Below are 14,003 nucleotides of genomic sequence, written 5' to 3' on the forward strand. Positions count from 1 at the left end.
ATCGGGGGGCATAGCTCATTTCCCCTGTCTTCTTAGGTAACTTTCCCAACAGTTCCAGGCTCCCCTTAGCCTGTCAGTGGCCTTTCCTTTACCACTGTTTCGAGGGTTCCTCCCTCTGACATTTACCTTGTCCTTATTTGGGTCCTAGACCTTGTTCGTGTCCCTTTTGTTTTCAGGCCAAGTACTACCAAAAGGAAGATAACTTATATGCTTATATTGGTTACTTTCGTTTTATTTCCAGGCCCTGTTTTCTATTCTTATTCCATTAGGCCAACTTGGTTCACTCACCTGCCAAGTACTGCCACAAGGAATATGACTTGTATCAAGATAGGCTTCACCTCGGTTCCGGTCCCAGACCCTTTGTTTTCTTCCCTTCACACTAGGCCCATTTGGTTGACTCTCTCGCCAAGTACTGTTTGAGGAAGTTACTTATTATCACTATCCCTGTACGGATTATCTCTCTACCGCACCTCCAAGCCCCTACCGATCCCTGAGACATGCCGGTTACCTTTGTTGCCTCTAGACACTGGGTTGGTTCTAGCTGGAAGCTTGAGTCTTCTGGCTGGGCTTCTCAGGCATCTCTGGTTTCTGCTTCTCTCGTTCCGCGTACCTTCTTCCTAGTCTACTCACTGACAGTGTAGGTGACATTACTGGACTGCTCTGTCAACCTCCCAGAGGTCATGCCACCATCTACCAGGCTGCACTCATGTCCTTGACCTGCTCCACAACACTGGGCAAAGGACTCCCGTTGTCTGCCTTTTGCCTTTGGGAACGAACTGCTCTCAGCTTTCCCACCGGATTCTCTGTGTCTCCTTTGAAATTACCGGGCCCGACTGTCAGTCATGCTGGTCTGTGACTCCCTTACTCTTAAGTCCTTTTGTCAGTTTTTATGTATTTCTCAAGACTACTCACCCATGGAAGTCTATACCATTCCTGTATCTTCTCTTTGCCATTCTTCATGGATCTTGGTGGCCACCACGTCTCTGTACCAGCCTTGCTGGTAATCTTCATGCTTTGGGTGATTTCTTTTGTGCCTGTTCCCTAGTTTAATCATACTATTTGTATTGTTAGCAATCTTCGTCGACACAGTATAAAAAAGTAGTATAATGTTACAATAACAAATAGAAGTGGTATCAAGGGGAGGCTGGTGGAAAAATAGTAAGAACGGGCTTGAAAGGGTAAAGTTTGGGGTGTTGACTTTTACCCAGGTGGTCATCCTTATCCCCAGGAGGCCCTCTTGCATTAAACCACCCCTAAGGGGAATATTGGGTAGTGGCCTCACCTTCCTAGTCTCATGATAAGGGGCTCCCCCTGGGGACAAATGACGACACCTAGTGAATCGTCACATGGCACTTGAGTTGAGAGCAACTCTTATGGGAGATCTCTGAGGTGTTACTTATCACCTGATCGTAAATACCTAGCACAATACCAGGAACTGTATTTTTGCCAAGCAAGATGTTAAACTCTGTCAAATTAAATGTGATAACCTTATGATGAATAACAGAACAATCCATAGACAGCCATTTAAAAAAAAAATTGTTAAGATTTTCAAAGTCATGAAATAGGCGTTACCGTACAGTGTTCAAAAACAAATATAGTGGGTCATGTCCCCCCAAATACAAACACATACTCATTATTCAAATAAAGTTTTCACCCTCCCACTCCCACTCTCCCCGGAACATTTTTCCCCTCATTGATTTATTAGCATCTTTAGCTAAAGTTAAGAAAGTAATGACTCCTTTGGTGCACAGCACAGCATATATAGTAATCACATTAACATAGGTTGATTGAATATTGCTCCTCTGGGCCAGAAAATATGACTTTACCAATATGGCACGTCCGAATGTTCTTCTCGGGGGGTAGGATACAGCCTTTCGGTTTCACTCCATGATTTACTGATTAGTCCCTGGCATATACCTGCATACAAAGTCTCCCCAGAGTATGTCACATTGGGCGGATTGAGCGTGCAGGGTTGAAGTGATTTTCTCCATGACACATATATTAGATGCCACATTAACCCATTCCCCTTTACTTGGCATATGTTCGGACTTCTATTTAATGACCAGAGTGGCATGGGCTGCTAATAAGAGATGGGCTGCTAGGCCTCTGATTTTCTTTCTTTCGTCCTCACATTGCTCAAATCCAAAGAGAATCAAAAAGGGGGCTCTGCAGACCTCGAGATTCTATCAAGGTCTTTGATCCATCCCGGGACTTCGTTCCAGTAGACCTTAATTCTTGGGCAGCCCCACCACATGTGCCAGTAATCAGCTCTTTCTCCACAGTTACGCCAACATAACGGGCTTAGTGACTGAAACATCTTGGAGAGCCTGATGGGGTCATATTGCCACCTGTGCAGCAATTTGATCGCATGTAGTTTGTATTGGCTTGATATTGAGACCTGAGGAGCAGCCTTGCATATCCTTCCCCACATGATCGGGTCAATCTCCTCACCAAGATCCCTCTCCCATCTATTCATCAGGGGCAACATGGAGCCCCTCCCTGCCTCGATCAGTTCCCTGTACATGGCGGATAGACCTTTCATTTCTGTTCTGGAGTTCAGGAGCTTCTCAAAGTGGGTGAGTTCCCTATCTACTTTACCTTTCCATTCTACCCTTGTAAGAACTCCCTTAATCTGTGGGAAGTGAAAAACCGGGAGAGGACCCAGCCCAAGGTTTTCACCCAGTTCCAAAATCATAACAAAGGAACCATTCTTCCAGAACTGTCCCGCCCTCTCCAGACCTGTCTCAAACCATGGTTGGAATCTATCTAAGTTGCAAATATTTTCCATGATGCCAGAGGCCCGTAGATGGCTCAGGGGGGACGGCTAGAAAGTACTTTTCCGTATATCCCCTCTCTCCCTCCATATTTCCCAATGGTCCCCAGTATCAGATGATCTCGTAATCTCCGTAATAGTTTGTTTCTCAGAACCCATAGCCACTCCAAGACCGTTGCTGGGGACAGGTATTGATTATCCATTGCAACCCATTTAGGATCTTTACGGTTTCGCAGGTGGGGAATCAGAATTCATAGCTGAGCAGCCTCATAATATTTCTTCAGGTCTGGCAATCCCATCACTCCCCTATCTTTGGGCAGTGCTAAGGTGTCTGTTAAGCTCACCTGGTATCCGCAGGGACGCCACCCAGCTGGGTTATTCGCTGGTATGCTTCTCAGCTTTGCCCTGATGTGGTCTGCGGAGAAGGTTCTGCCTTATGGTAGAATTAGGCGTGCTCTCCGTCCTGCCTTCTTTGCAGGGGCGCGTTGTCTTTCATGGGCGAGTGCAGTTCAGTTACTTCACTGACGCCGGCCCATTTGATATTGTTCAGGTAGGTCTTATTGCTGTTCTTTAGTTTTGTTGCTATCCTGCATGCCTTTCTTTGTTTAAAATGTCTCTCTTTTCTCCCTTAGGTATGCGGAGCTTCAGCGCGGCGAACTGGCTTGGTTGAGCCCCGCTGGTAAATGATGGCGCATTAAGAGCGATATGATGCGGTAAGTAAGCGCTATGCGCAGCGCTGCAAAGTCTTGCCTTTGCTAACCTGTGTTTTCCTTCCTTGTAGGTCGCGGTGTTCTTCAGCGCGAGTGGAAGGTCCGGAGTGGTGCCAGCCTAGAGGCGACCAGCCAGGTAAGCCTTTTGAGCAGTTCGTAATTTGTAAATGTCTCTACAGCTTTCTTTAATGTTGCCTCTATCTTCCTCTTTCAGGTCGTTTTGTCCGGGAGGCGTGCAGATTCGAGGAAGCTGTTCTCAGTAGCTGCAAGTGTTTAAAGATGAAGACTGCAGGTAAGATGCTGCTGCTAATGATGTTCCTTTTGTCTCCTGCAGGTTCTGCTTCTCCGAGGTTCGAGAGAATAGCTGGACACGGTGAGCGTCATGTTGCAAGCTGCAAAGTAACACGAAGCATGTTCTGCAGTCAGGGTGTGGTTTATATAGCCCAGCTAAAGTAGTACCAGGGAAAGTAGTTCCAGGCCTGCCACACCCAAAACACTAGACCGCATAGCTTGGTTCTTAAGAACCAAGCTATGTGGATGCCTCCATGTTGGCTGACAACACAATAAAGTAGTTCCCAAGCACATTGTTGTTCATGGTGTATGAGCCTGGTGCCATAGGCGCCAGGACTGGCCCCATGAGGGCTTTTGAAGAGGATGCAAGGCTCTAGAGGCCCGAGTCCTGACTCCACCTGGTCAATGGGTTTGCCAGAGGGGGTTTTGGGCGAGGGTCGTGACAGTGTCATAGGATACTCTCAATCTCTTTCCTTCCCATATAGACATCCATTTAATTGTTCTGTGAGAAGGAAGTAGGGATGCAGAAGCTAAATGGGTTACATTGTTGGAATCATACCCAGGCATCTGCCACTTGATCTGTACAGCGATCAGATGGTGATTACTAAAACGATTTTCAATAACAAAAATGTTTTCAATAGAAGACCATTTAAACTTACCAGGGGTGTCCTTGTGAATGCAGCCATTAGTTGAGCGCAAGTCCCACTCAACAGCCAGGTGTAAAGCAGAAGACCATTGTGGAAAGCCAAGTAAGTAATCCTCTTGAGTATCAGAAAGACCACAACGAGGACCTTTAACTAATTTCAGGTTAAAGTCTCCACCTAAGGTAACCCAGTCCTTTAAGATCTCTTCTTAAAATTTAAAATAACATACATTCATCCATAAATTATTAAAAACTAGCTACAGTGGAAATGCCATTCGTTTTATTAGGGCTATTATAAAAATGTGCCAAGTGTAGCTTTTCGCCACCATCATAATGTAGGGTTACGAGCTGTAGAAAATTTGAACCAAACTTACTTGCCGTTACCACTACAGGCTCTACCCTGGGTTTTTTAAAGTGCTTTAATTTGATGGATAAGATATCCATCTAAACTCAGGTTGTCTAGAGCCCAGGTTTCCTGAAATAAATATAATATTTATTGAAATAATGATGTCCTTATCATTTAATGTGTTTAATTTTGCTACAGTCCCTGCAATATTCTAAGATAGAATAGAAATGGAATGATAGTTGGAGTCCCTTAAAACAGATGTTCGGGATAGAGAAGACGTGGAAGAAATAAATGAGTTGTGCAATATACCTTCTTGAGCGGCCACATCACTAGTCTCAGACAGCCCAATTGATTGTCAACCCACTTCCTCCAGGGTGATAGAACATCAACACCGTTTTCAGTAAGAATGGGGCCTGAATTTGAGCTCAAATTATAATTGTTGTTGCACCAATCTCTGTGCCGCAAACCCACTTTGGTGGCACACAGGGCTGCCACCTGAGTGGTGGGGGAAGGGCCCTTCAAGCAACTGGCCATTCTAGAACCCCAAGCTGGGTGCTTCCGTAGTAGATTATTGTCAGAATGAGAAGTCAAATTGGTAGAGGAAGGATAAAAATAGAATAAAGACAAAAGTCGGGAGGGCGTGGCTAACCGCCATGTAGAGAGGACGCGACTTCGGCAAGCTCCGCTAGATCTGCCATTTATAAGCTGTTTTCTACGGCTCTGAAACATTCAACAGACCCTGAGAAGCACCACGATTCTTGCGGACGCCTGCGGGAAGCACCACGACCCTCCACACTCGAGGGTGTAAGCCCGAAAGACTTGCTTTTGGCCGCCCGCAGACTACCGCTCGGCGAGGAACCAAGATGGCGGCTCTCACACACTGAGCCCGGGGAACTCAGCGCCATCCCAACGGACCGCGAGACTACAAACCCGCACAACCGCTCGGGAGAGGAGTAGGGAGAGCGACTGGGAGGCACAGCTGCCAAACGGAGCATCGGCGGCATTGTATGGGCTATCGAAACACCCGAGGGACCGTGGACAATAGGCCCGATACAGGCCTCCGCACCTCGAAGCTGCAAGCCTCACCCGAGGGCACAAAAGAAAGCACATTACCGCAACTGCCCTCAGCGACATCCAGGAGAATGTCGCGCTCGAACAAATCAACGCCGAAGGGGGCTAGGTCCAAGCAGCGCCAGACCACCATAGACGCTTTCACGGCCAACGGTCTCTCCGACCCCGAGGCCTCGGACACGGCAACTGTTGGGATGGAAACCGGCCGTAATGCAACGGCGGCTGAACCTAGCAACACCCAACTACTGGACGCCATTAAGACATTCCAAGCAACAATGATGAACAAAATTGACGCCATGGCTACGGATCTGGGCCTCCTACGTCAGGATGTCCGTTCCTTGGCTGGCAGGACCGAAGCGCTGGAGACCAAGGTACGCGAAAATACGGAAGCAAAAACCCAACTCCTGCATGACGTAGATGGCCTTCAGCAGTGAGTCAAGAACTTGGAGGACAGAGCTGAGGAGGCAGAAGGTAGGGCTCGCTGCAACAACATCCGGCTTCTCTGCCTGCTGGAGGGCATTGAAGGCCCATATCCCACCAACTACGTGGAGAACCTCCTGCTGCAGGAGATTGGCGCAGAAAAGCTGTCGCAGGGCTTCTCCATAGAGAGGGCTCATAGGTCACTTGCCAAGAAACCACCACAGGCGGTCCACCTAGGGCCATGATAGCGAAAGTACTGAACTACAGGGACCGAGAAGTCATTTTGGCGCATTCACGATCAGGTGGCCAGATCAAGAGGGACGCCGCCAAGATTGCAATTTATCCCGATTACACCTTCCAAGTACAGATGAGCAGAGCTCAGTTCGTATCCACGAAAGCCAGATTGAAAGCAGCAGGATTGCGGTACATGCTTCTATACCCTGCAAGACTAAAGGTAATACACAACAACAGGGCCCTCCTGTTCGACACCCCGAACAAGCACGGGACGGGATGGACGGACAGCAACTACCCGACGTCGAAGACAATAGGCGGAAGCCGCACCGAACCGCCTCCCTAAAGCCGCAGGAGAACTCTTCTTAATATAACTGCGTATCAGCAGAAAGACCTAGCCTATTAATCAGCTGATATGATCCTACTTGCGGAAACCGAAGCAAGTGCTCCCCCAAAAACCCAGGAGTTTCTTTTTCAGGGTACATTTACCCGCCCGTAGGGCACCCGAAGACCATGCCTGGTCCTAAGGAGCAGAAACGGGACAGTCAGAACGAGGGTCACCTCACTGGACCAGTTCTATGTTTGGGAAGTTTATTTAATGGAAGGGAGAAACGTAGAGTTAGCACCCACGTTGAGAAGTTTGGACGAAGAACACCAAGACCTCAGGATAACTGCACGACAGATACAGCACCGACAGGACCTTGACCGAGGCCGAGGAGGAGCAATGGACACCACGGCGCCTATGGCTGAAAAAATAAAAGTAATGACGTGGAACGTCAGGGGCATGAACAGCTTTGTGAAACAACGCCGGATACACGCATATCTGCGACGATGCAAGGTCGGAATTGCTATGCTTCAAGAAACACACCTGACGACGGAAATACTGAAGGCGCTAGCCAAAACATGGCGAGGAACCCTGATCGGTTCCTCCTACTCCTCTTATGCAAGAAGGGTCCTGATTTGGATCGACCCGAACATCCCATTCAGAGTGGTGAGCACCAGAAGGGACGACGGGGGCAGGATGGCACTTGTGCAAGGTACCATGGAAGGGAAGGAACTATGCCTGGTTAGTACTTATGATCCTAATCATGATGCCACCGCTTTCTTCCACTCCCTGTTTTCGCAACTGAGCCCCTATGTAAATTGCACTATGATTTGGGGGGGAGACCATAATTGCACACTTGATCCCCTCAAAGACAGGTCTTATACTAAACACTCCCGCCCATCCCCCCCAGCCAAGATATTATCTAAGTTAATAAACCAGCTATCACTATGTGATCTGTGGAGGGAACAGGACCCTGAGCGAAGAGAATTTTCCTTCTTCTCCCCACCACACAACGTCCACACTAGGCTGGACTATATTCTAGTCAGTCTGGGGCAGCAAGCCACGTTTAGTGAAGCACAGTATTTGCCAAGGGTGTTGTCCGATCACTCCCCCATGTTGGCCACCTGGGAGATAAACCCGGTAAACTCTTAGCCTGGCTCTACAAAAAGGAAACCCCTAGGACCCCCATTTGCCACCTACTCAGACCTGACGGCACCACAGCGCACACCCAGGCAGAGATCAACTCGGTCTTTTCCAAGTTCTATCGTGACCTATACTCCAAGACCCGGCCCCCCACTGACACCGAGATAGAGGACGTCCTGGATAACATAGAGCTACCAAAAATAGATCCATAGATGGCTGAAGCCCTAGACGACCCAATCACCCCCGACGAAGTAAAAGCAATAATTAGATCCTTACCATCTGGGAAAGCGCCGGGCATGGATGGCTTACCCGGGGAATTCTATAAAACATATGAGGAGACCCTTGCCCCACTGCTTGCACAGGTATACAACGAGGCTTACGAGCGCGGTACCCTCCCCGACTCCATGAGAGAAGCCATAATAATCCCCCTGCTGAAACCGGGAAAAGATGGGACGGACTGTGGGTCATACAGACCACTGTCTATGTTAAATGTGGATAACAAAATACTGACTGCACTCCTTGCTAATAGATTACATAGAGCGATCCCCCTGTTGATTCACCAGGACCAAACTGGCTACGTGCCTGGGCGCTCTATCACCGAAAACTTGCGCAGGTTACACCACATAATATACAGCACTGAGCGAGGGCCTCAGAAATATGCTGTGGCGTCACTAGACGCCACCAAGGCCTTCGATTTGGTGAGATGGGAATGGTTATATGCCACCATGGTCAGGATGGGGATCGGACCTGCCTTCCTGAAATGGACCCAATTGGTCTACATCAATCCCATGGCCAGAGTACGCACCAATAAGTCATACTCGGAGAAATGGCCCCTCTACAGAGGCACACAGCAGGGTTGTCCACTGTCCCCTATGCTATACATTATTGCCGCAGAGCCTGAAGCTGTGTATCTCCGGCAGGACTACGGAGACGTAGGCATCGAACTTGAAGGGGAGACACACCTCATCTCTATGTACGCAGACGACATGCTGCTGTACCTGCACAACCCGGAGCATCTCCTGCCCTACATTTTAGAGACTTCAGATGGTTTCCACAAACACACGGGCATTCAGATCAATAAAGATAAGTCCTGTCTCTATCCCCTCGCCGCACTGTACAGAGAGGAGCATAGATCCCTGCCCCCTTTAGACCTTCAATGGCAGGTGACATCGTTCAGATACTTGGGTGTCACCATACACTGTAACCCTGGCACCGAACACATTCTCAACACGGTTAGGGCCAAAGATGCCCTTGCAAAATCTATGGAATTCTGGGGTAAACTCCCTCTCTCGGTGGCTGTGCGGGCGGGTCTCCTCAAAATGGTGGCACTCCCCCGATTACTGCATTGCTTTTCCAACGTCCCCTTCAACATCCCTCGCTCCTTTTTCAGAGACATAAACAAACTCTGCAGGGGGTTCCTTTGGCAGGGAGGTAGGCACAGGGTGGCGCTAGACATTCTCCATAGACCATATGAGAGGGGGGGTTTAAAGGTCCCTGATTTCGAACTTTACTACTTGGCTAGCCAATTAAGGCATGTGACGCATTGGATGGCAGATGAAACCACTTCTGACACCTGACTCCTCCAACCAGCTCTGCCTCGGAGGTTGCTCCGAGACTTACTATGGGTTGACAAGGGGGCCCTGAGACATTACCTATACCTGGTTAGACTTGGATCCCAGCTCTGGAGGCGGGCATGTAAATCAGTGGGGGCGACAGACCCATATTCCCCGCAGATCCCCATTGCGGCAGTCATGGCTAAACTCTCATGGGGACACACAGAAATACGCACTCAGTGGGAACCCTATGGGGTGGCAGTATTAGGAGACCTCATGTACGAACAGGAGCTCATGACATTTAGTGACCTCAGCGAGTCCACAGGCGTGCCCACAGGCCAGTTTCTGCTCCACAGAGCAGTGACACAGGCTGTGAAGGACACATGGCCGGAGGCCACCGACCAAATCATGGAGAACGATATCATTGAGTCGATTTTGGACACTGCTGAGGGGGGCCACGCAACCTCCAGACTTTACGAAGCCCTACTGCAGGGTACCACCAAAAAAGAACTTAAATGCAGAGAGAGGTGGGAGAGGGAATTGGGCCTTGAATTTGAGGACAAAGCATGGGAGAGAGTAACCCACTACCATATGAAAATTTCTAGAAATGCCCGTCTCCAACTCATCCAACTGTACATTACCAACAGAACCTACCTCACACCTGATGCCATATCAAGGTTCAAAGGAGCCACAACCCACATATGCCCCAAATGCAATGAGCCAAGGGCGGGAATGACCCACATGTTCTGGGGCTGCCCGACGGTCCAGAGGTTCTGGGCCCAGGTGAAGGAGAGGGTTGCAAACGCGGAGATTGAATTGGAAATTCATGAACCAGCAGCCTGTATTCTGGGAAGGTATAAACGAGACAGTAAGAATAAGCCCCTAAATAAACTCAAAGACCTGTTATACATCACTGCGAAAAGACGCATAGCCATGGGTTGGAAAAGCGCCGGTGGCCTAAGCGAGGCCCTTTGGTGGGGTGATCCCAACGCGAGGTCCAGAAGGATAAAACTGATGTACCTGAGGTCTTGGAGGGAGGGGGGTGGGGCGGGAAAGTTGGGAATGTTATGTTATGTTGTTTTTGGATTGTGCATAGTGCATTGATCTATCTCTGATCCTTGTCGGTCACTAATTGTTGAAAAACCAATAAAGATATTTAAAAAAAATATATACAAAAGTCTTGAGCACCTTTTAGGAGCAGATGCACTCAGGTTGGAATTTAAAACATATGATGCAGCACTAGGGTTGCCAAAGGAAACCACTATACAGTCGCCCCAAAGAATGTCATTGTTTTTTTCCGATCCAGTCCCCCCTCCTAGCCATTAAGATATTTTTTGGACCAATGAAAGAGCCAGCAATTCTTGTATTGATCCAATGAGAGGTCTTGTTATTAAGAGTCACAGTGGAATCCACCTTTCTTTTCTTTAAAGGATGTCTTTCCCCAACAATGCCCATCAATGGCAGTGCAGCAGGGGGGAGATTGATAGCAGGAAGTATACAATTGGTAAATATTCCAACTGGCCCCTGGCACCCAGTATCAAGATTATTTGTACTGAGTGGGCTAGAATGAGCATCATAACCAGCACTTGCTTGTAATGGGGCACATGTGCACAGCCTGCCGTGTAATGCCAGGACAATGAATGGTTCGGAGGAACAGACTGGTGAGACTGTAGTGATATATTTGTGGTTTCATTATCACTATCCTTCATCTCATCACAACCCTCTGTAGTACTATACCTAGAAGCAATAAAACAGGGGTCTGCAACCTGTGGCTCTCTAGATGTTTTGGGTTACTATTCTCAAGATCCCTAGCCATTGACTATACTGGATAGGTCTGATGGGAGTTGTAGTCCATAACATCTGGAGAGCCAAAGGTTGCAGACCCCTGCATTAGAATTATTACACATTAATTCCCTTTTCAAGTAAACAGATTTCTTCAATTGCTTTTCCTTTCGACACTGTATTATCATTAGAAAAGTTGGTCATAGAATCCATGAGCTTTTTTCACCTCTCCCTGACAGAAACGTATCCAAGTCAGCCAAACCCTGATAGAGCCCTCCATTTGTGACATCAAAACATGGAGGTGCTAGGTTCACCAGACATAAAAGTAGAAGAGGAAAGACCAGCGGGAGTGTCAGAAAGAGCTTCAGTTTCTGATGCTGGGGGCATCACCTCTCCTTCTTCCCGGACTTGAATCCGCACAGCTATGTTGTCAGTCGGCAGCTAGCTGGAATAAGATGTAGAAGATAATTGAACAGAAGTTTTAACAGGAAAGGCCTTGGGGTTTAACAGAAACTGTGTCGCAGAGGGTCGGGAACGTAACAAGTCTTTTTTGGCAGTGTTCAAGGCCTTCTCAACTTCTAAGATTTCTTTATCAAATTTTCCAGTTACTTCTGACAAATAGCTATCAAAGAGGTGCTGTGTTGTTGGTCAGATTAGAGCCGCCTTTTTAAAGATTATTTTCCTTAATAGAGAGCCATGCAGTGCTAAGGCTTTACATTTCACCATATTTATAAAAGTATTGGTAGATCACTCCAAGGCAGTGCCGTAGTAGGGCGGGACTAATGTAAAAGGGGGGAAAATATGACATAAAGTTCAAGGTGCAGTTTGGTTACATTTTAAAAATATAAGCACTTCGTAGGGATTGTGAAAGATATGAGGAGGCACAGGACCTTGATTCCTCAAACATCATAGGTAAAACAAAAACGAGAGACTGCAGAGGGATCCCAGCAAGGCTCTTCAATGTTCATGCTTATTCACCCTGGTTCTCCAGTGAAACAGAGCTACAGGACCTTAATTCAGTTCCAACTAAGAAGGATGTGGCCAGTCCAGCTGCCAGGCGTCCAGTGGGATCAGCAGGAATGTGGTGATTTATACTGGTTATGCTGTGTCTCTTCGCCCGCATCATCTCCTGCAGGTTTTAGGCCTTGACCTTGGTCAGGCTACAAAATGGTGATTTGTGATAGCTTAGGGGTACAATACATTTTGAAGTAGAGATCTTTTCATTTTATGCAGAGGGGCGTATTGAAAACTGCTTTTATTTGATGGCACTCTCTAGATGTACATCATTAGGAGTTCTAAAGAATGTTTCTCTCTGCCCGCTTTCCTTTCTTTTTCTAGAATACGGAGAAGTCCAAAGATTGGTACAAGACAATGTTTAAACAGATCCACAGGCTCACCAAAGGTAATGTTTTCATGAATTTCCCCTTGGAACGTGAACCCTTATGCCCGTCTGCATGCACTGTACTAACCCCAGCTTTACTCGGGCTAAAGGTTAGATGTGAATTATTTTATGTACCACCATGTGAAATGCGAGCAAATAGAAGTGGGAAGGGAACAAAGCACTGCCATTGTAAAACAGCACTTTAAACACCCATAAATTGCCCAGAGAGAAACATAGTTTCAGCGATGCACCAGTAACCAATGGTTACACCCATACTTAAAATTCTTCTCGGTAAAATGTTGTGTCTGGGATAGACGTTTTTGTGTGAAAAGGTACGGTGAGTCATTTGCATGGAAGTACCAAAGTTGGAATCACGCTGCGATAGTTACACCAGATCTGCACTTTCATTAGCAAATGATACAACAACGTGTTTCGAAGAAATATAGTTGCATTTTCCAGCGTGCCCTGGGCGTTTCATTTCTCCTCCTGCTACATCCGTTCGTTCAAATGATTTGCCTTCTTGCTGCATGTTAAAAATAAGTGTAATTTCTTTTAAATCCTTGATATGAAATAATATTCATGCATGTCCATTCCATAACCCAAGTGTAGTCCCGTGCCTTGGGCTCCTGCCCACCAATGCAAACATCTGATTGAGGAATAGGAATGAACGTTTTCTAGTGAAAGGGACATTCTGAATGACATAAATCGCTGAATGCAGCGAGTGACGAACGATGCACAGTTTCATAGACGGTGAATTAGCACTACCTTTCAGAAACGTTGAAATTATGTTATTTGACCAGTATTTGTAGAGCATAATTTTCTGCTGTTGCTGTTGCCTCGGGGTGCTTTAATGTAGGCTTTTCACATTCAAGAAGGCGATGTAAGTAAACATATTAGTATTAGTGCAGGTGACACTTCCCACGAAATGCTGTACTGCTGTAGAAAGGCTTTGGAGGTTAAGGTATAAACTATACAGGGTGAAAACTTTGAGGTAGGAATTTCTATTACAGCAAATTGCGATACAATATCTGTATAACTAGTTCATTGTCTTATATTATTATAGTCGGTACAGTCGGTTCTGGAGCTTAGACTTTAATGCCCAGCTCATGATTTTGGAAAAGCCCCTGTAGAATGGATTGTTTCATTGTCCACCTCAATTTCTTCCACATTGGCTCCTCATTTTAGGATTCTAAAGTTAACTGATCCAATATTTGTATACAAGTTTCTTTCATTTGTTCAACCGAAGGAACCTATATTTATTGTTCTTCACATCCAATATCACAGTGGAGTATTTTCTTTGCTCATACCCGTTACTTGCTGCACAAGTGTAGAAA

The 14,003-nt window shown here is 47.0% G+C and overlaps 1 protein-coding gene across 15 annotated transcripts in view; it reads left to right on the plus strand.

Annotated features, from left to right (window-relative positions):
- The window catches only part of SORBS1 (sorbin and SH3 domain containing 1), an 862,221-nt gene that overhangs the window by 402,322 nt on the left and 445,896 nt on the right, over positions 1–14,003 (plus strand). For all 15 annotated transcript variants that reach the window (XM_069610575.1, XM_069610579.1, XM_069610580.1 and 12 more), the window contains one exon: positions 12,627–12,690. In XM_069610575.1, coding sequence (XP_069466676.1) covers positions 12,627–12,690 — 64 coding nt within the window. The remainder of the gene's footprint in view (positions 1–12,626; positions 12,691–14,003) is intronic.

Source organism: Ambystoma mexicanum, chromosome 8 (genome assembly GCF_040938575.1).
Source record: "Ambystoma mexicanum isolate Mex_15411 chromosome 8, UKY_AmexF1_1, whole genome shotgun sequence".
Classification (NCBI taxonomy): domain Eukaryota; kingdom Metazoa; phylum Chordata; class Amphibia; order Caudata; family Ambystomatidae; genus Ambystoma; species Ambystoma mexicanum.